This window comes from Sporothrix schenckii (assembly GCF_000961545.1).
Source record: "Sporothrix schenckii 1099-18 chromosome Unknown Cont46, whole genome shotgun sequence".
NCBI lineage: Eukaryota > Fungi > Ascomycota > Sordariomycetes > Ophiostomatales > Ophiostomataceae > Sporothrix > Sporothrix schenckii.
In genome coordinates, this window is record NW_015971147.1 from 623,282 (window position 1) to 645,080 (window position 21,799).

General features: G+C 53.5%; 6 protein-coding genes across 6 annotated transcripts; 3 read left to right on the forward strand and 3 right to left on the reverse strand.

The window, feature by feature from the left end:
- Positions 1–1,582: 1,582 nt before the first annotated feature.
- On the forward strand, positions 1,583–2,251 carry SPSK_04557 (uncharacterized protein; the record flags this gene model as incomplete). The annotated part of the gene is made up of 2 exons (XM_016731360.1): positions 1,583–1,974; positions 2,035–2,251. 2 exons carry the CDS (start codon positions 1,583–1,585, stop codon positions 2,249–2,251), a joined length of 609 nt encoding a protein of 202 aa, XP_016586516.1.
- A 404-nt stretch (positions 2,252–2,655) lies between these two features.
- SPSK_04461 (heme/steroid binding protein domain protein) lies at positions 2,656–3,618 on the reverse strand (the record flags this gene model as incomplete). The annotated part of the gene is made up of 2 exons (XM_016731267.1): positions 2,656–3,156; positions 3,241–3,618. 2 exons carry the CDS (start codon positions 3,616–3,618, stop codon positions 2,656–2,658), a joined length of 879 nt encoding a protein of 292 aa, XP_016586517.1.
- An 844-nt stretch (positions 3,619–4,462) lies between these two features.
- Positions 4,463–7,336, forward strand: SPSK_03957 (uncharacterized protein; the record flags this gene model as incomplete). The annotated part of the gene is made up of 1 exon (XM_016730772.1): positions 4,463–7,336. The coding sequence occupies one exon, from the start codon at positions 4,463–4,465 to the stop codon at positions 7,334–7,336; it is 2,874 nt and encodes a 957-aa protein (XP_016586518.1).
- Positions 7,337–10,988: 3,652 nt separating this feature from the next.
- On the reverse strand, positions 10,989–11,422 carry SPSK_04641 (uncharacterized protein; the record flags this gene model as incomplete). Its single annotated transcript, XM_016731441.1, has 2 exons — positions 10,989–11,222; positions 11,324–11,422. The coding sequence occupies 2 exons, from the start codon at positions 11,420–11,422 to the stop codon at positions 10,989–10,991; spliced, it is 333 nt and encodes a 110-aa protein (XP_016586519.1).
- A 2,553-nt stretch (positions 11,423–13,975) lies between these two features.
- Positions 13,976–14,245, forward strand: SPSK_04731 (uncharacterized protein; the record flags this gene model as incomplete). Its single annotated transcript, XM_016731527.1, has 1 exon — positions 13,976–14,245. The coding sequence occupies one exon, from the start codon at positions 13,976–13,978 to the stop codon at positions 14,243–14,245; it is 270 nt and encodes an 89-aa protein (XP_016586520.1).
- A 4,012-nt stretch (positions 14,246–18,257) lies between these two features.
- Positions 18,258–18,476, reverse strand: SPSK_04756 (uncharacterized protein; the record flags this gene model as incomplete). Its single annotated transcript, XM_016731550.1, has 1 exon — positions 18,258–18,476. The coding sequence occupies one exon, from the start codon at positions 18,474–18,476 to the stop codon at positions 18,258–18,260; it is 219 nt and encodes a 72-aa protein (XP_016586521.1).
- Positions 18,477–21,799: the final 3,323 nt, after the last annotated feature.

The following is a 21,799-nucleotide window of genomic DNA, read 5'->3' on the forward strand; positions in this document are numbered from 1 at the left end:
TTGACGGGGTATTCGTTCTGTAACGCCACTGATCTTGTCTATTTTAGTTTTGTTTTATTTTATTGTCGTGCCATTCTTCAGACCATTGCTCTGTCGTCAGCGCACTCCGTCAGTCCTTTGCTTGTTTGTGATAGTCCCTCCTCACTGCCTGTCATGCGACCAATGGAACTCTGTTAACAGTTTCGTTTCGGGCAGGCAAAGGATCTGCTTCAAATTGAGACTCGACTCTCTGTTCTTCGGTCTGCTTAGACGTCTTTGTAGAGACAGCGACTCGCCGATAATGACATCTGGAGCAACTCGTACGTAAGCCGACACGTCAGAAGGGAGAACCGTAGATGAAAACAACTAAAGTAGAAGAACGGTACAGACACAGGCTACGATTGATCGGCTGCTACAAACAAACAAACATGGCCAACTCCGCGGACCAGCCTTGTGTCTTTGGAGCAGTCTTTGCCCCTCTGTCCTCCTCGCTTGGCATCTGAACAAATCTCACGATCCCATCTAGACGTTGTCAGGGTTGCAGGTCATCCCTTTCAATTAAAAGTCTCCTCGTTCCTTGTTTGAACATGTTTCTCCTTTATTTTGTGTTCCCCCTACTATTTTGTGTTTCTCTTTTCCCCCTTGCTCTTGGCTCACGCGCAATGGACTGTCGCCACGACAAAGGTCGGTCGACGAAAGAGTGAAGGCCAAGGAAGGAGTCGAGCTAACATGTTTCCAAACGTTTCTTGTGAAGGTGGAAGTGAAAAGGAGGTCGTGGTCAGGATGGGGCTGCGACTCGTGGCTTGGTGGTGGTCATAAACACACGAATGAAAAATAAATAAAAAAATTAGACGCCGAGAAAACGCCTTAGCCACACAGTCATGTTTCGTCCGGGGAAGGGGGTCAATGAGGCCTCGCCATTTTCCTCTTTTATTTCTATTTCTCTTCACAATTCGTCTTCAAGCCTTTTTTTCTCTCCTATGACGAGTCGTCGCCCAAGTGGGTGGTCGGAAGGGGCTCTCGGCGCGGGCTTGTCATCTCGTTTCAAAGTCCCCACCCACGGGCGACCCCGTAACGTGCACAAACACGGCTGCGTCCAACACAGGTTGGCGAAGACGTCGTAAGTTAGCAACGCCCAGAAACCCCTGCTGGCCGCTTCAGACATCAGACAAGGGCCATCGGTTTGCGATGCCGGGTCTTTTGCAGGTGTCCCTTTGCTGGTGAAGTCCCCCTCTCTGAACCGGCAGATCCGCTCAATTCATCCGCCTTTCTATGCTTTGCAGGGGTGGCCCTTTTTTTGTGTCGGATTGTGTCTTTATATTTATGCCGTTTCCCATCCCACTGACCCGTGTCCTTTCTCTCTTTTTTTCCTCTTCCTTCTGTAGGTCCATCTTAGTTTTCTTATTGTCGTGTACTTTTTCTCTCCCTTGTACTTTCTTCTTTTTTTTCCATTTCACTTCATTATTCAAGAGGCTAGTCCTTTAATATCCATCATCACCAACTTGCAGCGCGAGTCGCCTTTCAATCTTTACACCTTTTTGTTTCGTTCTCCCATTCTTGTTTTTTTTTCCCCTCAAAAACTTCATTTTTTTCCATATCCAAAATGCAGTTCTCTACGCTCGCCCTTTCTGCCCTTCTGGGTCTGGTCTCTGCCCAGCAGACGTCCGTCACGGTTGTTGAGGTCTCCGCCAAGAACAACTCCCTTACTTACTCGCCCGACAACATCAAGGTCGCCGCCGGCTCCATGGTCCAGTTCCAGTTCCTCGCGGGCAACCACACCGTCACGCAGTCCACGTTCGATCAGCCGTGCCAGCCCATCGCGTCCTTCAGCAACGTCACCGGCTTCCACTCGGGCTTCGTCCCCGTCGCCGCCAGCGCCAACACGGGCAACATCCCGACCTACACCATCATGGTCAACGACACCAAGCCCATCTGGATCTACTGTGGCCAGGCCAAGCACTGCGAGAACGGCATGAGCATGGTCATCAACGAGAAGTAGGCTCCCGCCCGTTCCCCCCCCCCTTTTCCAAGCCGACGTCTTGCTAACAAAACTAGCACTGCCGACAATACCAAGTCGCTCGCGGTGTACCGCACGAATGCCATGAAGGCCACAACGGTCGTTCCCGGTGGCGCCAACAGCGGCAGCTCCGGCACCACGTCGTCCTCGGGCACGGCCTCCAGCGGCGTCACCACCAGCGCCGCCAACCTGGTCTCTGTTCCCCAGTTCGCCGCCGGCCTCATCGCCGTTGCCGGCACCTTCTTCCTGCTGTAAAGCAGTGGTGGACGGCAAAAACTGGGTTGCTGATGCGGGTTGTGCGTGTGCCCATAATGATGGTTTCTTGACTTCTTCCTCGGGTCCCCTGGCTTGGTGTACTATGAGTTTTCTTTTTTTCCTCCCCATCTTAGACTTTTTTCGTGTGATTAAGCGGAGCTGGGGTCCGGACCAGAAAAGAGGAGGACGAGCTTTCCTTTTGTCCCTTTTCTTCGTTTCGTTCAGTGTACAAGGGAGACGTTCACGACGTGTAGTTTACATACCTCTTTTTAACTGCGTTTTATTGAAAAAAAATATTGAAGTTTTGGAATAAGAACCCATGGTCGAAATGCATTGCAACGAAACGTGTGATTTCGCAACGAAAACGGAACCTGTACGAAACGAGGAATCGGCTTTCCCAACGGTCACTCCCCTTCTTTCGTAGGCACTTCGCGGTAGGCCCGGCCTTCCTGTGCAACCTTGCACAGCGGCTTCACTTCGCCCTCCCAACCCGGCTCCCGCTTCAGCTTGCCCACGTAGTGGTACTTGTGGCTCTTGGTGAAGAAATCCACCCAGTGCTGCACCGCGTCGTGCACCCGCTTCACGGCGTCCTTGCGCTCCTGGACCTTCTTCGCCGCCAGCTCCGCCGGTGTCCAGTGGCTGTCCACCTCGGGGTTGTCCAGCGGCAAGAACATGTCCTCGACGCCGCGCAAGTCGCCGTTGCGATCGTCGGCAAAGCAGCCCGTGACAAACCCACGGCTGGCGTCGACGCCCGCAAAGTAGTGGTACGACCCGCCGGGGCCGTAAATGTGGCGGCCGGCCGAGACGTCAAAGACGTTGCCGTCGATCGAGAGGTATATGGGCTTTTCGACAACCGAGCCGTCGTATTCGGCGAGTTCCTCGAGTGTAAAGTAACGTGGGCCGTTCTGCACAAAGTACAAATGGACACGCCATGGTTAGCATCGTTTGCTAGGCAGACAGAACGGCGCTCCCGGAGTAAGGATGCACACCGAGTAAGGACCGTGGTCGCCTCCTACATATTGCATCTTCCACCACGAGAGCTTGAGATAGTTGGGTCTGTGCTGCATGCCCCACAAGAAGGACTCGCCGCCGGACACGAGGTAGCTGAGGCCGCACGACGCCAGCAGCAAAAAGGTCAGCACGCGGAAGATGTCGAGGTACGGGCTGTACTCGTCCTCTTCGTCCACGCGCGGCCGCTTCTTGCCCTTGGTCTTGCGCTTCGGCTGCGTCGACGGCGTCGTCGTCGTCGGTGGCGGTGTGACTGGTTTGCCGTTGTTTCCGTCGTCGTCCTCGTCCGTCAGGTCGGTTACGTCGACCACGCGCGGCTCAAGCGGAAACCTCCGCTGGCGAGCAGCGTTGTCGGCCATTGTGTATTGAAGGTGAGACTCGATTGGCACGTACAAATCGAAAGTTGATCAGATGCAAAACGGCGAATGTAATATTGGCGATAACCACTAGGACGACGCAAGTCGAGAAAGAGACAATGTCGAGAAGAAAGCCGAGAAGGCAGTCGAAGAACTAACAATGGTCCAGCTCCATGGACATCCGGAGCTCAGTGTGTGGGGTGATTCTAGTTGCCAGATTTCACGCGGCTGGATCGGACAGGCTGCGACACGAGATATGGTAAAAGTCTACGACAACGGCAGCGAGCATAAAGAAAAGGCAACTTTGGCCAGAAATAGAGTACTTGCTGCATCTGGACCAATGCGGGACCGCATTACGAGCTCCGACGGCACCAAAGGCAAGCGCGACCCTGATGGAGCTTTCCCCAACTGCAGTTCCGTGTTCCTAAAGCAATCAGGGCCCACAAATGCACTAGCCACGATGCAGCCACAACAGTTGTAGCAGCTCCACTTTTATCCAAGGCTGTCACCCTAACTATCGCGTCGCCAGAGCAACAAGCCACCAAAAAGCGCGACCCGTAATAAACACAACGCACAACTACGCCAAATGCACAGAGCAAATGCCACAACGGCTGGGACAAATTAATATCGCGGAGACAAAGCGACAGAGCGTGTGTATCCCAGATCTCACATCACGAACGCCCAATTGCATTCTTCACGCCTTCGACGAACGGCACATCGACAACGCCGTCGACATCGACATCGACAATCGACTAAAAAATCAAATCGAATCAACAAACAAGACAAACACAACACACTCGACAAAATCAACAACCTCTGGCATACTACGACGCATCGAGCACACACAATGGACTTCCACGGGAGCCGTTCCGGCTCACCAACACCGCTCCAGGTGATATCGCCTGAGCGCGTCAACAACCAACAACCAGGAAGCCACAACAACAACAACAGCCATCCGTTCGACTCCAGCGTCGCCTCCGTCACCGACAAGATCAGCCAGTTCAACTCGCTCGCGATGCAGTCCAAGCACCTCGAACGCAAGACGGCCGACGCGGCCTTGAAGCGTGCCATGGTCGGGCGGGAAGAGGCCGAGACGGACATGCGTCGGTACCGCGACGAGGCACGGCAGCTGCGCAAGCAGGTGGACGAGGGCCGGCAGCGCGAGCAGCGCGTCAGCGAGCGGCTGGAGGCGGTGATGGAGAACTACGGGCGGGCCAAGGAGACGCACGCACACACGCAGGCGCTGTGGGAAAAGGAAATCCGGCGGGCGCGCAAGGAGACGTTCAAGTCGCAGAGCGCCATTGTCAAGCTGCAGGAAGAGCTCAAGGCGGCCCGGGCCAGCAGCAAGGCGGCCGAGGAGGCGCTGGTGCACGAAAAGGAGCGCAGCAAGGCCCGCGAGCAGGAGGCGTTCCAGGCGCGCTACGAGCTGGTGGGGTGCCAGGAGGCGCTGGAGCAGACGCTGCAAAAGGTCAAGATGCTGGAGCAGGAGCGGGACGCGTTCCGCAGCCTGGCCACGTCCGATGAGGATGTGGCACGGATTGCCTCGGAGGGTCGCCTGCCGCTGCCGCCACCCGATGCGGAGGAGGAGGCCGAGGAGGCGGAAGAGGAGGCTGAAGAGGAGGCCAACGAAGACACCAACGACGACAGCATGGACGAGACCGAGGACGGCCTGACGATGACGAAGCAGCGGTCGAGCCGGCGCAAGACAAAGAGCAAGAAGGCGGCCCGTGCGTCGTCCGTCACACTGCTGGACATCCGGTCGTCCGCCACCAGCGAAGCCGAGATCAGCGAACTGACGCGGCTGTGGCAGTGGGAGAAGCAGCGTGCCGACCGGTCCTCGGCGCTCGTGGAGTACCTCGAGGCCGAGTGCCATCTGCGCGCGTGCTCGTGCATGAAGAAGCGCCCGCGCACCAGCATCCTCGACTCTGCGCGCAAGCGGCCCAACCTCGATATTGGCGACGCTGGCGATCGCATCATTCTTAGTGAGAAGGCTGCCATCGCCTCGCCGACCGCCAAGATCCGGGCCGCCATGAAGCCTTCGCCGACAAAGACGCTGCAGAGCGGCCTCCACGTCAACCTCAGCCCCGAACGCCGCGGCGGCGGAGAGGCGAATGCGATGACGGACGAAAACGAAAACAGCACAGACAGCCACGGCCCGTCTCCGGAGGGGAAGAAGGCCGCTCGGCTGGGCACGACCATTTTCGTGCCCGAAGAGGGCGTGTTCCGCACCGTCTCGCAGCAGATTGCCCAGGAGATGGAGGAGGCCGTTGCAGCAGCGGCAGTGGCCACGATGGCTGCGATGCCAGAGGTGCCGGGCGCCGAGGAGGTGCCGCAGCAGGAAGCCGAACAGCAGCCTGCGCAGGAGACTGAGCAGGAGACTGAGCAGGAGACTGAGCAGGAGACCGCCCATGAGGCATTGCAAGAGACGGTGCAGGAGCCAGAGGCTGCACCGAGAGTCGCAGCTGAGGAAGTCGCCGTGCCGACACAAGCCACCACGCAAGAGAACCGCCACCCCTTTCACGACATGCGCGACGCCGATGTCCAGGACGCCGATACCACACTGGGCGACGTGACGACCGACTCGGCCGACTACACCGTCGAAACGACCACAGAGCAGTCCATGTACGCGCGCACGCCCTCTGTGGAGCCGCCCTCGTATGCCCAACAGCGCACCTCGCTTCTGTCTCTGCTCGATGCACCGCACCGCCAAGAAGCCGAGCAGCCGGTCAACTTTCACGTGCCCACCACGCCGGGACCTTTGCCGACGGAGGCTCCCGCACACAATGCGAATGTGGATGTTCATATGGATGACGCCCAAGAGGCACCCCGTGCTGCCACGTCACTGCTGGTTGCGAGCACCTCGATGCGCGTTGCCGAAACGGACATGAACAGTGCGGCACCGCCGCCTGTGAGAGTCGTCAGCGAAGAGTCGACTGTGGTCGAGGAAGAGCGGGACGTCGCGCGCGTCTCGGACGTGACCGAAGTGGCCTATGCCCGGAGCCACAGCAGCCAATCCAGCCGCTCCGACAGCTCCAATCTCTCTAATCACTCCCATCACTCCCATCAATCCAGTCAATCTGGGCGGTCCCGGCAACGGCGCCCAGCATCGGCACAGCTGCAGTACGAAGACCGCGACGCGACACCTGTCGCACAGCCGCAGCGGTACGAGACGCCGGCCATGGATGAGTCGCTCAACAGCCGCTCGGTGCGCCCGCACACAGTGGCTGCGACCAACGTGTTCACGCACAAGACGACAACCACCAAGGTGCCGCTGCGCGAGGAGACGACCGACCCCAGCCTGGCCCAGCGCATCATGGCGGCCCAGCGCACACCCGCCAGCAAGATCCTGCCCGCAGCGTCGTCGTCCTCGTCCTCGGCCGTCTACAGCGACGGCGAGGCCACCGCGACGGCAGAGGGCCCGAGCTTCGACATCCACAACCCGGCCCTGACGCCCACGATGTCGCGCGAGGAGTGCCTGGCCCAGATTCGAGAGCGCCGCGGACGGGCCCGCAGTGCCGCCGGGGGCTCGTCGTCGTCGGCCTCGTCCACACGCACCACGTCGTCTTCGTCGGCCGCAGCGACGACAACAACAACAACGACGACGACCATGACGACGGCAGCCCCCGGTGGCATCCGCCGTCCGATTACGCCCGGTAAGGAGCGTCGTGAAGTCAGTGCGCCCGTCCGGCGCGTGGCCAGTGTGCGCCGGGTGCGGCCATAGAGGACCGGCCTACCGCAAGAGCAAAGATGAGCGTGGCAGATTGTGGGCGTGTCATGTCATTAATGTCATTTTCGGCGCTGCATTTTCCCCTACGGTATTCACGTTTTGGCCAGGCGTTTTGCAGCATTGTTCGGCGTTTCTTCAGATTTTTTTTACTTTTTTAGTTGGATTGTATTCATGCGCCCGCGTTTTATGCCTAGACGTTTTCACGACAAACGTATTGCTCTAATATTTGACATTGCGAGTTTGTTCCTTTTCTGTCTTATGTCTACTTTTGCTCGTTTACGAATCGATTTTGAGTGACTCTTGGATTCAGCACCCGACATTCCTCGTCGTTCATTTTTGCATCAACAGCCTTCAAGCGAGCACCGCCAGCCTCACCGATCCCATTCCTAGACGGCCATCCCATTACATGAAAGATTATTCAGTGTCCAATTCTTATTTACGGCATTGTCCAAAACGGTCACAAAACGGTCACCTTTAATTTTTATTTAGTAATATAATACGCCTGTCAAGACCATTCAAAACGAAGGGCATTGTCATGATTCGCGAAACGACCGGAACAGGGCAAACTGATTTTCAAACAAACCCAAGAACTCCTTTTGTTTTTACTTCTCCCTTGCTTGCTTATGATACGCAAGGTTGTTAATTATAGAATTTGTGGTGATGCTCCATCGGCTTGTTTGATGGCCAGCGCATCGATCTATGCCTTCTGGGGGCCAGGGTTGGATGGCCCTTGCATGTTTCTTGTGGGCGTCTTGCCGCCCTGACTGTCGTCAAGGTTGGACAGCAGAGAAAAAGGGTATCTGGCGACAATGGAGAGCAATTTTATTTACAGTTTGGTCGTCAAACTTTTTTTTCTTCTCCCTTCTTCTGTTCCATGTATTTGGGTGTCCTCGTCCAGGGCAATCCCTCACGATCGCCCTGCTTCCCCGCGGCATCATCATGCGTTTCTGCTGTTTGTGAGCGATGCGGGGGCCGAGGGGGGCATCCGTAAATCAGTAAGGAATTTCTCAAACAAGGGCATTCCTCTTTTGATAAGTGGGCGACTCGGGGCCAGTAGCGAACGGCACGGACAAGCATGGCATCAATTTTGTGGCTTTTTGAGGATGGTTTCTGTTTTGATTCTCGGATCGCCTCCAGCGCGTTTTGCTGTCAAGGCCGTCTCCATCGGACACCACAGAGCATCCATCCCTGGGTCAAACAGAAAAGCCACAAGGACAAAAGGACGGTGTCGGATGTTTCCCTCAAAAAGCAAATATTGTCTTTGAAACAGATCCCCATCGGTTGGTTTCCCCCTTGTCGGCCTGCGCCCTTTCTTCGCCCCCGTCTGGAAGGCATATGTCGCTCGTATCTGTTTCTATGTTTGTTAGAGAACGGCATGTGGGAGCGGCGAAACGGGCCTTTCCGCCGGTGCGTCTTAGTTGGTCTTGACATGGTCACAAGAAACTACAAACAACAGCAACCACATGGCCCGTCGACAGCAAACCCAAACACCTCTGCGCGACTTGGAGAGCCACACAACTTCTCTTCACGCGGAACGCCCGAAACACAGTCACCAAGAAGAAAACAGCTGTTGCACCCGCTCATTCTGTTCTGCAAAGTAGCGGTGACGGCCGTACGCAGGCACATGACGACACGAGACCACGCGGACAAAACTGGAAACTGGGACACCGAGAGTGTTGCCGCGTTGTCGAACGTGACAGATCGTTTTATGTTGTGCTTGTGCCTACATCTCGTTCTTTTACACCGCCCCTCTGCCTCCTCCTTGTATCATATCGGGACAAGGGTCGAGATCATAAAAAAGGGCCGGATGTCGAAACAGACGGAGCAGGCCCAAAAACAATACAAAAGCAAAACGAGAAACATTATGTGCTCTCAAACTCTCTCTTCTGGACTCGTCGGGGTTCAACAACCAAGAGTACGTACGGATGTGAAAACGACAGTTAAAAAAATGTGACAGACGCAATTGCTTGGTTCGCGAGGGAGGGAGCTGAGATGGGCTTGTGCTTGGTGGATGTTGCACGGCAGACGGCAGAGGTCGAAAGGGAGAGACGGAAGAGGCTGGGAGGGTGTGACGAATAAAACGAGAGGGACAGAGGGCGTCTGAAAAAGGGAGAGGGCAGAAAAAGACAGAAAGAGAAGCGACAAGGAAAGGAGCCGAGACGCAATAAGCCGGGAGAGGACGAACCGAAGAGGCACACAGAGTCTAAAGTCTAAACAAAACGCCAGCCAGAGATGGGTCCGAGACGGGGCGCCACCAGATCGAGTCTCCGTGCTCCCCGGTAGTGCTTTGGAGTTTGATTGGGTCGCGGGTGTGTATGTCCTTTGTTTTCGGGTTGTCTTGGCCCTATAATGTCATGATATTTACGTTTTCGGACCCGAGCGATGGTGCGGAAGATGGAGGGGATAAAAAGAAGAAGAAAAACCAAGTCGGAGACTACAGCATCCATAGAAACATTGCCGTCTTTTTCGGACTCTCGATGTGATGTCCGGAATCGACAGCGGACAGACAAGAATCAGGAGAGTTGGCGTACGAAACGGTATGCATCGACCCTCTTCCGCCGCGGACCAAGGCATTCCTGCCATGCAAGGACGCGCCTTTCGTTTGTGTTCCTGTGTGCAGTTGCGTGCGTGTCGGCGTGCGTGCCTTTGTGTCTTGTTGTCGTTGGGTGCACTTGTGTTCTGTGTTTTGTGATGGGCCTTTTATTACGAGCTGTTCTTCCTTGGTCTCGCCTGACCTCCTGCACGGAGCCGGGCGCCGACATGTGACGAGCCAGTCGGATAGCCGCCTTTTGGGCTTGTGGTGTTGCATCATGCAGTGGTCATCGTGGTAGCGGAGGCTGCTCAGGCGGCCTCGACTGGGTTCTGTGACTGAGTTATTGGGTTGAGTTTTGTGCAGAGTACTGATTTTGACTTGTCTTGGATGGCTTTTTTTTCCTTTTAAAACTCTCAAATTCTCAACTTTGTAACTCTCTTAAACTCTCTTAACCTTCTTAACACCCACCGCTACTGCCTCATACAATTGCTTCCCGGTGGCTGATCCTTGATCTGGCTCGCGGTTCTGCCCTCCATTCTATACCCCGTCTGCCGTGATTTAATATGTGCGTTATTAAGGTGCTTGTTCACTTGATGCGGGGGCGAGCCGCCGCTTTGGCGACAAGGGAAATGCAGGTCATATCCCCCATAAAACAATAGACTGAAAAACTGGGATGCGTTGGGGTGCTGTCGTGATATTAAAACGCATGACAATGTGCGAGTACGTCGTACCGTATGGGAGGGTGTTCATGCCATCCCGCACCAAGCCCGGACAAGGGTCTGTGCACGGTTTATGCACCGGGAGAGGGCAAACGAATGGACGCCGAAGAGAGTGCAGAGGACCAGGGCAGAGAGGAGGAGGACGAAAAAGGAGGGGATGCAGTGCAGTGTTGTCGTTTTGCTGGCAGCTTTACAGCATAATTACGACGTATTCTGTACGAAATATGTGATTGTTGGATGTGCTGGACTGGGCTTGGCATTTGTGTCCCCAACGGCCTGTTCTGTATTCTGATCGGCAAAGAGCGTTGTAATGGACGCAAAGCGATCCCGAATCACCGTCTATGCGGGCTGTCAAATACGATGGGGCCTTGCGTCGCCAGCCCAAGGAGCCAAGTCATTTTACCATCACGGGTGCTTGTCGATCATACTCGCCTGTTTTGTAGTTTATGTACGTCGAGCGTCGAACGTCGAACGTCGAACGTCGTACATCGTACATACTTGGATGATAGTATTCCGGTTGCGTCTTCGTGTTGGCGGCTGACCAGAAATGGCCAACAGGGCTGACCAGAGGGAGAAGGGCTTCCCGTTGCTGTCCCGCCCTTGTTCTTGTCCCGGGGAATGTGAGGGACTATGAGCAAAGGACAACAGAAGGAGAACGGGCGCTTGCGTACAAATTAATACCGCATCGTCGTATACGGTCTGGTTTGAAGGATATGCGAAAACACATACCATGTCGTCGGCAAAGGACTTCGCCACTTGCAAGTCCAGCTGGTTCGGTATACGAGTTTTGTTTGGCGCATAGGGCGATGTGCATGGGGCATGGTGCATGGCGCATGGACCAGGCTAGGGGGACGTCTGCCCCGGGAAATGGAGGGTGGTTCATTAAAACAAAAAAGATGCATAAAACGATGCTCCCTCGCCGGACATTTTGGGATGCTTGTAAAGGTGTACTCCTCTTGGCCTCCACTCTGGGCTCTGCAAGCAAGCGATATGAAATTGAAGTGGTCCACACAACGTACCTCCGCACTTTTGTTAACGTCCGTCGAGTGAGAGAAGTTTGGTGTCGTGATAGCACAGGGGCTTGCAAAAACGGGACCAAGGAAGAAAATGCATAATGATCGGCTTCACAGTCCCGAGCGCACAGATATGGACGAACGGGTGTCACGGCCTCTTTGAATTTATTTCAAAGTGATTCGGGTGTATATCCTGGTCGGCGATGTTGACGCGCAGAAAAGAAAGGACCTTGAAATAACAAAGAAAAAAAAAAAAAAAAAAACGAAAAAAAAAGAAGCAAGGCTCCCAAAAGCGACCGACGAGCAAACGAGAGCCCGAGATTGTGCAAAGGACGGCGGCAGCCAGATACAGATCATGCAAGGGAGCATGTGAAGCGAGAAAAAAGAAGACGAAAGGGAGAAACGACAAAAATAGCAGCATACAACGGACAAAAAAAAGAATCAAAACCAAGTCAAGTCAATACCAGCAAGTGTTAATTACAAGGAAAGCAAAGGAGGCTTCCGTTCCCATCGTCCTCATGTTGCACATGAACACGCACGAGAGAGACTCCAACGGCAGACAGCAATATGGCGCGATGAGGCTGCGCCACAAAAGGCCAGACCCGGTCGCACACGGCGTGTTTGTGGACAAATATGGGTAGAATGATTTACCCAGAAACAGATGTGAGGGTGACGATGTTTTGGATGTTTTACCGTAGGGCAGATATCTGGTGCCTTGTACCCTGCACGGGGGACTTTTGAGGTGGATGACTATACTGTACAAAGTCGAAATGGCATCGATTGGGCCAAAAAAAAGGAGAGAATAAAACGATTGCACCTGCAACAAGACACTTGCCGTCGTCCGTCATGCACAATTGATAATTGATTCGACAGCACAGAGGCACAACGCAGCGTGCACAGAAGCCGGCTATGGCGCAAAATCCTTGGTTCCTGCGGGGAAGCGCCTGCATGTCTTTGTCGTGTCTTTGTCCTTTGCTCTTCGCCGTCCTTGATTCCCACCTTGATTCCCACCTTTGTATTTTTACTATTTCGGCCGAGCCATCCTTGTCACCGAACTTCGGCATCCTGCATGATAAGGTCGTCTTTTTCTTGTTGCCGAGTACGACTACCCAGAACTGCTTTTCGGAAGCCCTGCAGAACGAGCGGCAGACACTACGGCATGCTTCCAGTACTGGAAAAAAGGATGGAAAGTTCAGACGGCCCTTGTGGAGCACAGAGGACAAGTCTTGACTACGACGCGAGTCTGTACACGATGCAGGACATGTAAAACGGAGCAGAGATGGCGATGAAGAGGTGGCGGTGTGCGGCGTTGCGTGGAACGAAAAGGACGTTAGTAAAACAAGGAGTTCATTCCCGGAACATAAAAGACACCGTGGTCGATCAGGACACCGAAAGAGCCACAGTCGCTCGTCCAGGTCTTGATGAAAAGCTCCGCGAGAGGCGCCGTGGCGTTGCATCACGGCCACATCTGTTTTTCCTCAGTACGGGGACGTTGCTACCGTTCCCCGCCAGCACTGCTACGCTGGGGATGCATTGCTGTGTGCTGCGACGTGCGCACCGCGTCACAGTTGCATCGTATTGCCGGCCAGGGGTGGGGAGGGGGGCACCTGGCCCGGTTCCCGAGTTTGTCAGAATCCCAGCGAAACCAAAGAGCCAACAAAACCGATGGGGGGATTTAGATAGTGCCTTATTTCACTTCTGGTTTGCGTGTCTGCTTCGTACGACCAGGCTCCCGAACACGTCGTTCCATTCGCTGGCTCGACTTGTATGGACAACCAAAGAAGTTGCTGTCAAGCGCGGCAAACCAGGCAATGATGGACAAAATAGGACGACCAGGCTTGCTTACCACTGGCTCATATTCGCAGGCGGGCGCCATCTTGATATTGGGTCCAAAGGAGGTAGATCGTACAAGATAAAGAAGAGGAAAAAGGAAAGGAAAAAGGAAAGGAAGAAAAAGAAACAAGTAGAAAAACAAGACCGTCTCCGCCATCGACGGCGTGCAAAGCACACCAAGGCGAACAGGCGGGCTCTTGTGACGACCAGAAGTGAAACAATATTGTCCACCCACTGACACAGAAACAAGACGAAGCCACAGCTAGTCCGTTTCGGGCCGTGCAGACTTGCGGAGGAATAGCACGTTTGCTGTTTTATCTGCAAACGAGGGCAAAACGGCTCGTGGTCGAGTTTCTGTTTCTGGTTCTGTTTTTGTCTCTGTTTTTGTTTCTGTTTTGTTTTTCTTTTTATTTATTCTTTCGTCTCCTCTTTCTTTTTACCTCTCATCTCGGCACCACTCCTTTGGTTGTGTGGCTCTGGCCTCGTGGCGGCTGGCCCTTGACCAGGGGTACTATGGCGTGTCGAGGATGTCGAAATGGACCAAATGGACGACATGCAGGACAGGCATCGCATGCCCTCGTCGTATCACACCGAAAATGGGGCACGAGGTGAGCTACGTCCAACAGGTGTGCGGCCCTTTGCCGCCAAGGCCTTTAATTTTACCAGGAAAGTTATCTGCCCGTCTTTTCGTGTCTGGACCGTCATGAGCGTGGTACCGTCAGTGGCGCTTTTGGCGTCCACTATCACCTGTGGCAAAAGCGTGGCCGCCACAAGATCAGGCCAGTATAGGGCAAGCGCCTTGTAGCGGATCGGCCGAGTGCCAGGCCTGCTTTGAGGATGTTTGCGTCGTACTCCTTCTCTACATCGTATTTTCTTTGGCCGTGTTTGTTATCCTCACTTTCTCCTTTCTGCTCCACATTGTCCACATTATCACATTGTCCACCTTTCCACTTCACCGTTGACGCTAGCACCTGAGAACTGAGACATGGTCCTCCGGTGGATTCTCTCCCTTGGTTTACGACGTACCCGTTTCCGTATCCTTTCTCCCCGGAATCTCCCACCGCTGGGCGCAGGCCAGACGCCGCCTTACATTGTAATTACGCCTTTGGAGCATTCCTGGCCTCCCTTGTCGTGTAGTTTGGCGCATTTATGCATCCGGAGTACATATACGATTTATACATATATATATGGTATTTACCGTGCATCCTTTCCGCCTTTCCGCCTTCCACCTTTCCGGCATACAACACAGGCACATATCCCTTCAGATGCATGCAATCCATATTATTCCACTGGGAGGTCGTACTCCGTCTTGACTCCGGACTCCGTATATTGCTTTTCAGCTTGTCATACCCTTTGCTGTCCCGCTTTGCTGTCCTTGGCGCAGAGGGCCACTACCGAGAGCGGCTCAGTATGTTATGGTATTACGGCAGATCTGCCTAGCAGGGCACAGGGCACTTTTGCAACCCTCCATCACAACCGTCTTCAGCCAAACGGGCCAAACGCGGATCGGGACTTGATCTAGGCCAGCTGACTTGAACATATTATTGGACCTCATATGGAATATCCATCTTCATCGGTATGAAGGCAAAGTATGAGAAGAAAGAAAGAAAGAAAAACCTCCGTAGTGCCATAAAACCGGAGCACAGGCGATGGGCCTCAGATGGAGGACGCCGCTGATCCCTGTGTGTCGTATTGCACTGACACGGAGGTATGAGGCAAGTATGTACCTTGTAGAGGGAAATGTGCAGTGTATGTGGACCAACCAGGTCCCAATCCATGCACGCTGATTGCAACTGTCACGGTCTTGCGCTCGTCCAGCGTTCGTCCAGCAATCTGTCTTGGGTCCCGGTCTACGCCGCTGCGTTGCTACCCTTCCCAGCTTTTTCGCTCGGATTCTACCTCGTTTTTCTCTGGAGCAGGATGGGGACGTTCTGATTCCTCCCATGACTTTCCTTTGTGCTGGTGCTTGGTATTCAATGCAATAATGCATTGCGACCCGGCGACGTCGTGTTGTTGCTCGCCATTTTATCGTCTTCAATGTCTCCTGTTCACGGTCGACTTGTCGCAGCATGTTGCATCCTCGCTGGAGCACTGGTCAGCCCTCGAATTGTAGACAACGAAAACAATCTTCCGTCGTACATCTCTTCATTGGGCATTCTCGGGCAACGGGACATGGATCATGGATGCCGGCTGGGGCTGTCACTGACCACACTTCCACATTGGGAAATCACAGGGGGGATCGTCGCCGAAAACAAAATAAGCGATGTCCTTGTGGTGACGTGAAAGTCGGGAAGATAATAAAATAATAAAAATAAATAAAATAAATAAAAAGCTCAGCTGCAAAATACACGCTTGGCAGCCAATATTACTACAGTCTCATTCTCCTCTGCCGGCTTGTCTTCTTGGTCTCCTCCTATTGCTCCCCTCCCTCCTTTACGACGTAATTACGTCTTGTTCGTCGTCAATGCGTTCCGCATCCTCATTCGCTCTCTCACAATAAGCTTTCAATAAGCTTTTTTATTTTTTATTTATTTTATTTTTTTCAGCCGGCCACCTGTCAAACCCGCCCATCACCTCCACGTCATTTCGTCACCAACCTTTCTTATGACACTTTTCTTTTGGAGGGTGGCCGGCTTTTGGTTAAAGCACTGCCTGTGCGTGCGCAAGTCCCCAGGCAATCCTTCACTACGGTTGCAACCCCTTGTATCAAGCAATCCCGCCAACATGGGACAGACCCACGACAGCAAAAAGAAACTACGGAGAGCCTGAAGGGCATAAAGCGTCTGATATAGGGAGGGATAGGAGCTGGACAGGCCGGACAGGAATGAATGGGTGTGGACCATCCACTGTATTTTCCGTCACTTAAACCGCACATGTTTCCCTGCTCGTACGCTGTACATTTGACGAGGAAACAGAAACCAACGAAACCAAGCAAACCTCCACAGGTCAGAAGAGCATGGATGTGCGCGGGGAAAAAAGGCAGCAAAATGCGTCTTACATCACGGCTCGTGTTCCGAGAAACAAGAACAACGCCAACAAGTGCGCTTAACACCTGACGTCGCAGTTGCATGCCTACGTTCCATTGACAGCCCAAAAAGTAAAAGGACACGGAGGAATACCCGGAGTTTTGTTGGCATGGAGCGTGTGTTAGTGGTGGGGGGATTGTAGACTGCGGTCTGTGTGTTTGTATGGTACTTAATCATGTGCCTATATGTGTGCAACTGTCTGTGTGCCTCTTCCAATTGTGCATGTCCAGTTCATGCTAGCCCATCTCGTCTCCTGCCCATCGGTGATGGAGAGAACAGAAGGACAGCGAGTGCATCGCCTCAAAATATGTCTTGTGATGCAACGTACTCAATCTCTCTGGCCGCGCGAGTCGTCCACCGGGACGGTCCAGCACAATGGGCCCTGCTCACTGACCCTGCTGCACTGACCCTGCTGAGCGGCAGCGAACGCAGAGAAAGGCAATGCGCAGGTGCTATCCACAGTTATGCGTGGAAATGCGCTCCGTAGTGGTGGTAGTTGTCAGTACGGGCTGATCTTATTTTATCTTTTTATTTTTGTACATGTACGGAAGAATCCTTTCCCGCCCGCTCTGCATTCTGGTTCGCCTGCCCCAGGCGGAACCAGAGGAGCCAGGGAGCGAGGAGCCAGAGAACCAGAGAGCCAGAGAGCCAGAGAGCTAGAGAGCCAGACTCTTGACAGTGTCGCCCTTGTCGCCCGTCCTCCGAGCCTCCTCCCGTCCCTCCCCAAACTTGACAGAAGTGGAGAGGCCCTGCGACAGGGATCAGGGGTTGACAAGCAGCGGGAGTCCGCGTTCAGAAACCAGGCCCGGCGCTCGAAACACGTTGTAAGGAGGCTGGAGGGAAAGAGGAGGGCGGGCACTGGGTGACAGGGGTCTGGGGTTGACGCAGGGGAAGGACGACGTCGTCACGTCAAGACATCGAAAAAGCAAAAAGAGAAAGGAAGTGGTTCTGTAAATGTCGAGACGCTCCGTCTCCACGCTCCGTCTCTACGCTCCATACTTGAGCCACAGCTTCACGGGCCAGAAATAGAACGACGGATACATTGGGAAGGATGCCAACTCCCGCAAGAAAATCAAAAAGGAGTAAAACAAAAGGAAGGGAGACGGGGGACGAGTAAAACAAACGAAAAGACGCTTCAAAACTGAAGACAACTCACACCCGATCGACAGATGCTGATCATTACCCATCCTCTTCTCCTTGGCCGTTGTCTGTCTCTTTCCCCTCTTTTCTTCGTCTCGGAGCACTCCGTCAAACACGCTAGAGCTAGAGTCGAGCGAACGGTCCGGCCCCTGGCTTCTTCCACTTTCCTCATGAGCGATTCTCCATCACTGCCACCCCCCCGTCGTTCAAAAACGTGAGCAAGTCGCTCGATGGGCCGAGGGTGTATTTCCACTTTCCGACTGGTCTGTCCTGCACGTTTTCCAACCTTGGGGAGTTGCTGTTTCCATGTTCTGTCCGGTTCCCTGTTCCCTTTTCCTATTTCTTGTCTTTTTGTCGCCTCAGCCGGATCGTCTGGGAGACGAAAGATAGCTCCACACACACACACACACACACACACACACACTGATTGTTGGCGGCATGCATGACCTGCATAGATGGAAAATGGGTCTCGAATGTGGACGGGACCAAGTCTTATGGCGTTGCACTTGTGAAAAAACGACAGTGGAATGGTACTCCATACATCGTATGAAAACGGAATAACGACACAACAGTACATTTGATGTTTGGTATCCAGTCCACGATCCAACCCAATCTCTGTGCGTTGTGTCACAGGTCCGAGCCAACCAAAACTCACGTCCCAAAACCCAGGGTGCAGGCGTGTGCGGCGCATCTATCGGATCGCAGGCGGCAAAACTGCGGCGGCTCGTTCCTCCTCGTATGTTGTGCTGTATTCTGCAATTCGTACGCCGAGCTGTTATTTGATTGTGGGTGTGCCATTTTGCCCAGTCCACCAATCTCGTTTAGCACCTCTCTCACCTCACCCTCGCTCCGTGCTCCATGTCCTCGCATGATGGATGGCAGCTCTCGGCCCGTGCTGCTGTCTATCTTCTTTCTTCGTATTTGTCTATTTCCTCAAACCCCTCCCGCCCTTTCTCCATCCTCCGTCCTCCATCCTGTCCTCACTCGGGAGAGGGTTGCATACGACGTGCTCTGCCTCCTGCGCCATCCTGCATGCATAGCATCGCTCCTGCATCCCTACTGCATCCTCACCCGGCACGCCAACGAACGCTTCGGCGTCGATGCCTGCAAACCGACGAACCATAATTTGTGCAAGTGTACATCGTACGATGCTTTTTTCTCGCTTGTCACCTCTTCCTCACCTTCCCCCTATCTGTGTATATTACCTGCTGATGTCGGCGTCCGGATGCTGTCAGCAAACCCCCTTTCGATCTTGTCCCAGTCCCTTCTGATCCTGGTTTACCCACTCACACTCGGACCCGTAGACGCAGTAACCGCTGCAGAGCAGAAATCGCACTTTCACGGTGAGGGTTTTGCATGTGCCGGTTCTCTTTACCCATTCTCTTCAGCAAAACGGCCAGACTCCTCGTCTCTTTTTTACCTTGGGAGTCTCCCGCAAATATTGCCTTCCCTTTTTTGCTTTGGCAAATGCACTATTGCACAACCGCACTACTGCACCTCATCCATTTTCAACATTTTTCGAGCACGTACCACACACCAATGCAACAAACCCCTGCCCAACTCGCTGCTTTCCTCTGCTTTTGGTTTACCCATTTCATAACCCTTGACTTGTTCGCGTCTGTCCCGCAAAGAACCGTTTGAGCCCTGGTCGCTTACCCTTGTTGCTCTTGCTCTTGCGTCCCTTGCAGGCCCTGGCCCTCTTCTTTACCCTCACCGGTCATTCTAGCCGAGCCAGCGCGAAAGCAGGGTCTTGAGTCAAAAAAGAAAATAAAAAAGAAAAGTGAAAAAGAAAAGAAATCAGAGCCGTGGCAGACTGTGGAAGCCCGCGAACATACAGGGGGTTGACTGCAACCTTGCGAGGGGTCTGATTCTTTTTTAACCTGTTACATGTTTGTGCCCTTGCTTCCATCGTACGTCGCGTCGTCTTTTCTGTCGTCAAAATGCCATCTGCCAGACGGAATACGGAGTACTACGTCGTACACACACTAAACCAAGCACGTTGTTGAAAACAGCCACAAGCCACAAAGTGCCTTCTTGCAAGATACAGTACGTTGTACGTTTTCTTTTTGCTACCCGACCGAGTCAAGCGTTGTATGCGTAATCTGCAACCCCGTGTAGCCAGCCTCTTTTTCTTCTTTGGGACCTCTTCCGATTCATAATGGCAGCCTCTGTCTTTTTGCTGCATCTCCTAGGCCTCTTGGCAGTTCCTCCCCTTCCTCCTCCTCCGCTTCCTCCGATTCCTCCACTTCCTCTTCTTCCTAGCCACTATAGAGAACGGAGCAGTATCGTTCGCCAACTTTTCCTTTGTCTTTCTTTTCCTCTTCGCCTCCCGGCATTCTTTCTCTCGCCAACTTCCGCTTCCACTTCCACTACCGCCACCGGAACTAGAAAAATTCTCACACAATCCCTGCAAAATACGCTCATGATCATCCCCTCCCCCCGGCGCACATTGTGCTCAGTGTGCTGCGTAGCCTGCAGCCTGTAGCCTGCATCTGGTGGAGGAAAACCCATCCTCTTCGGCGGTTGCCGTGTCTTCCTTGTCTACGTTGTGTCTGTTAGCTCTTCCGATTGTAAGTCGTAATCGTAAGCGTCTCTCACTCCCGTTCGCTTATTTACTTTTTTTCTTTCCTTGCTTTTATATAAAATAATATAATTCGCCTCCCCCTCCACTCCTCCTCCTCCTCCACCTGACCCAAACGACAAGAAATGACGGTGTCGAACTGTGAAACATTGCCCTGTGCCGGGCCTGATCGACGAACCGCCTATTTCGTGTTTGCCGCTGCGCAAACTCGCAGACGGACGAGAGCCTAAAGACTGGTCTGGCAGGCGAGCAAAGCGAGGAAGGCAGGGAAGGCAAGGAAGGCAAGGCAAGGTAAGCGCAGCCCGCAGCAGAACCAGACAAGCACAAACTCTGGTAATGGGGAGCCGACATGGCGATCAAAAATAAATAAAACTACATCGAGGGCCCGGCGACGATTTGACAATTTCGAACGGCTCACGATGACCGCAGCAGAAACAAGCAGAAACACCAAAACCAGCCACGTTCCGACTGAGGCTCGGAAAACATGAGAGACACAGATCGTGAGAACACAAACAGAGAACAGAAACAGAAACGAAACCAGAGCACTCCGTAGATCGCGGCCGAGACGGCCACGTCCACACAACGAGCAACCTCGGCGCCCGTGGAGAACCAAAAGTGAGCCAGTGACAAAACAAGAGGAGACGGAGGGTGCGTTAAAAAGAAAAGAAAGAAAGCCGACCAGGGGGGAGTGTGATTGCATTCCTCGCACAAGGGAACGGCGTGTTGTTTCTGGTGTTGCGGACGTGTGGGTGTGGACAAGACGATGGGAATTAGAATAGACACGGCGGGGGGAGAAGGTAAAACGACCTGCAAAGTACAGAAACAGAAAAAGAAACAGAGAAAAAAAGAAAAAGGTTAAAAGATAAAAAAAGGAACAAGGAACAAGGAACAAAAAGGGAAACCAACAAAGGCTGACAGGGGTCCATCCATGTAGACCAAAAGGGCCTTGCCGGCAATCCTTTTTACTTTTTATATCAGACAGCCCTGCTCCAACAACAAGGAGACAAGGAGGACGAGAAGAGGACGCAAGGTTTGTTGAAGACGGCCCATCACGACGACACATGGTCACAAAAGAGGAAAAAAGAGGAAAAGAAGACAGGCAGTAACGACAAGAGTACCACCTTTGCGCAATTCCCACCTTACTAGCACTCCCTCCCACCTCAGCACTCTGCTTGTCCTCCACTCTTGACTCTGCCCCGAGAGGCCGAATTGGGGACGATTGAAAGGGGCGGCAATACAAAGTTAAGAGTCAAATGCCAAAGCCAAAGCCAGAGCCAAAAGCCAGAGCCAAAAGCCAGAGCCAAAAGCCACAAAGACAAACTTCCAGGACGAGCAATCCAAATCTGCAGCCTGGCCTGAGCTGCATGAAAAAGTAACGCAGCACAGCACACCAACTCCAATACGGACACGCACCCACTCGACAACGCAACGCAACACTGCACTGCACACCTTGCAGACACACATGTTCTCACACGCAGTCGCGCACATACAGACACAACAGACAAAAGGACAGAAGGCTGCAGGCGAAAGTCGAAAGGCGACGGCGATAGGCAGAACAACAGCCTGTCGGCATTCTACCAGCCCCAATCTCTCACTCTGTCCACCCTCTCCC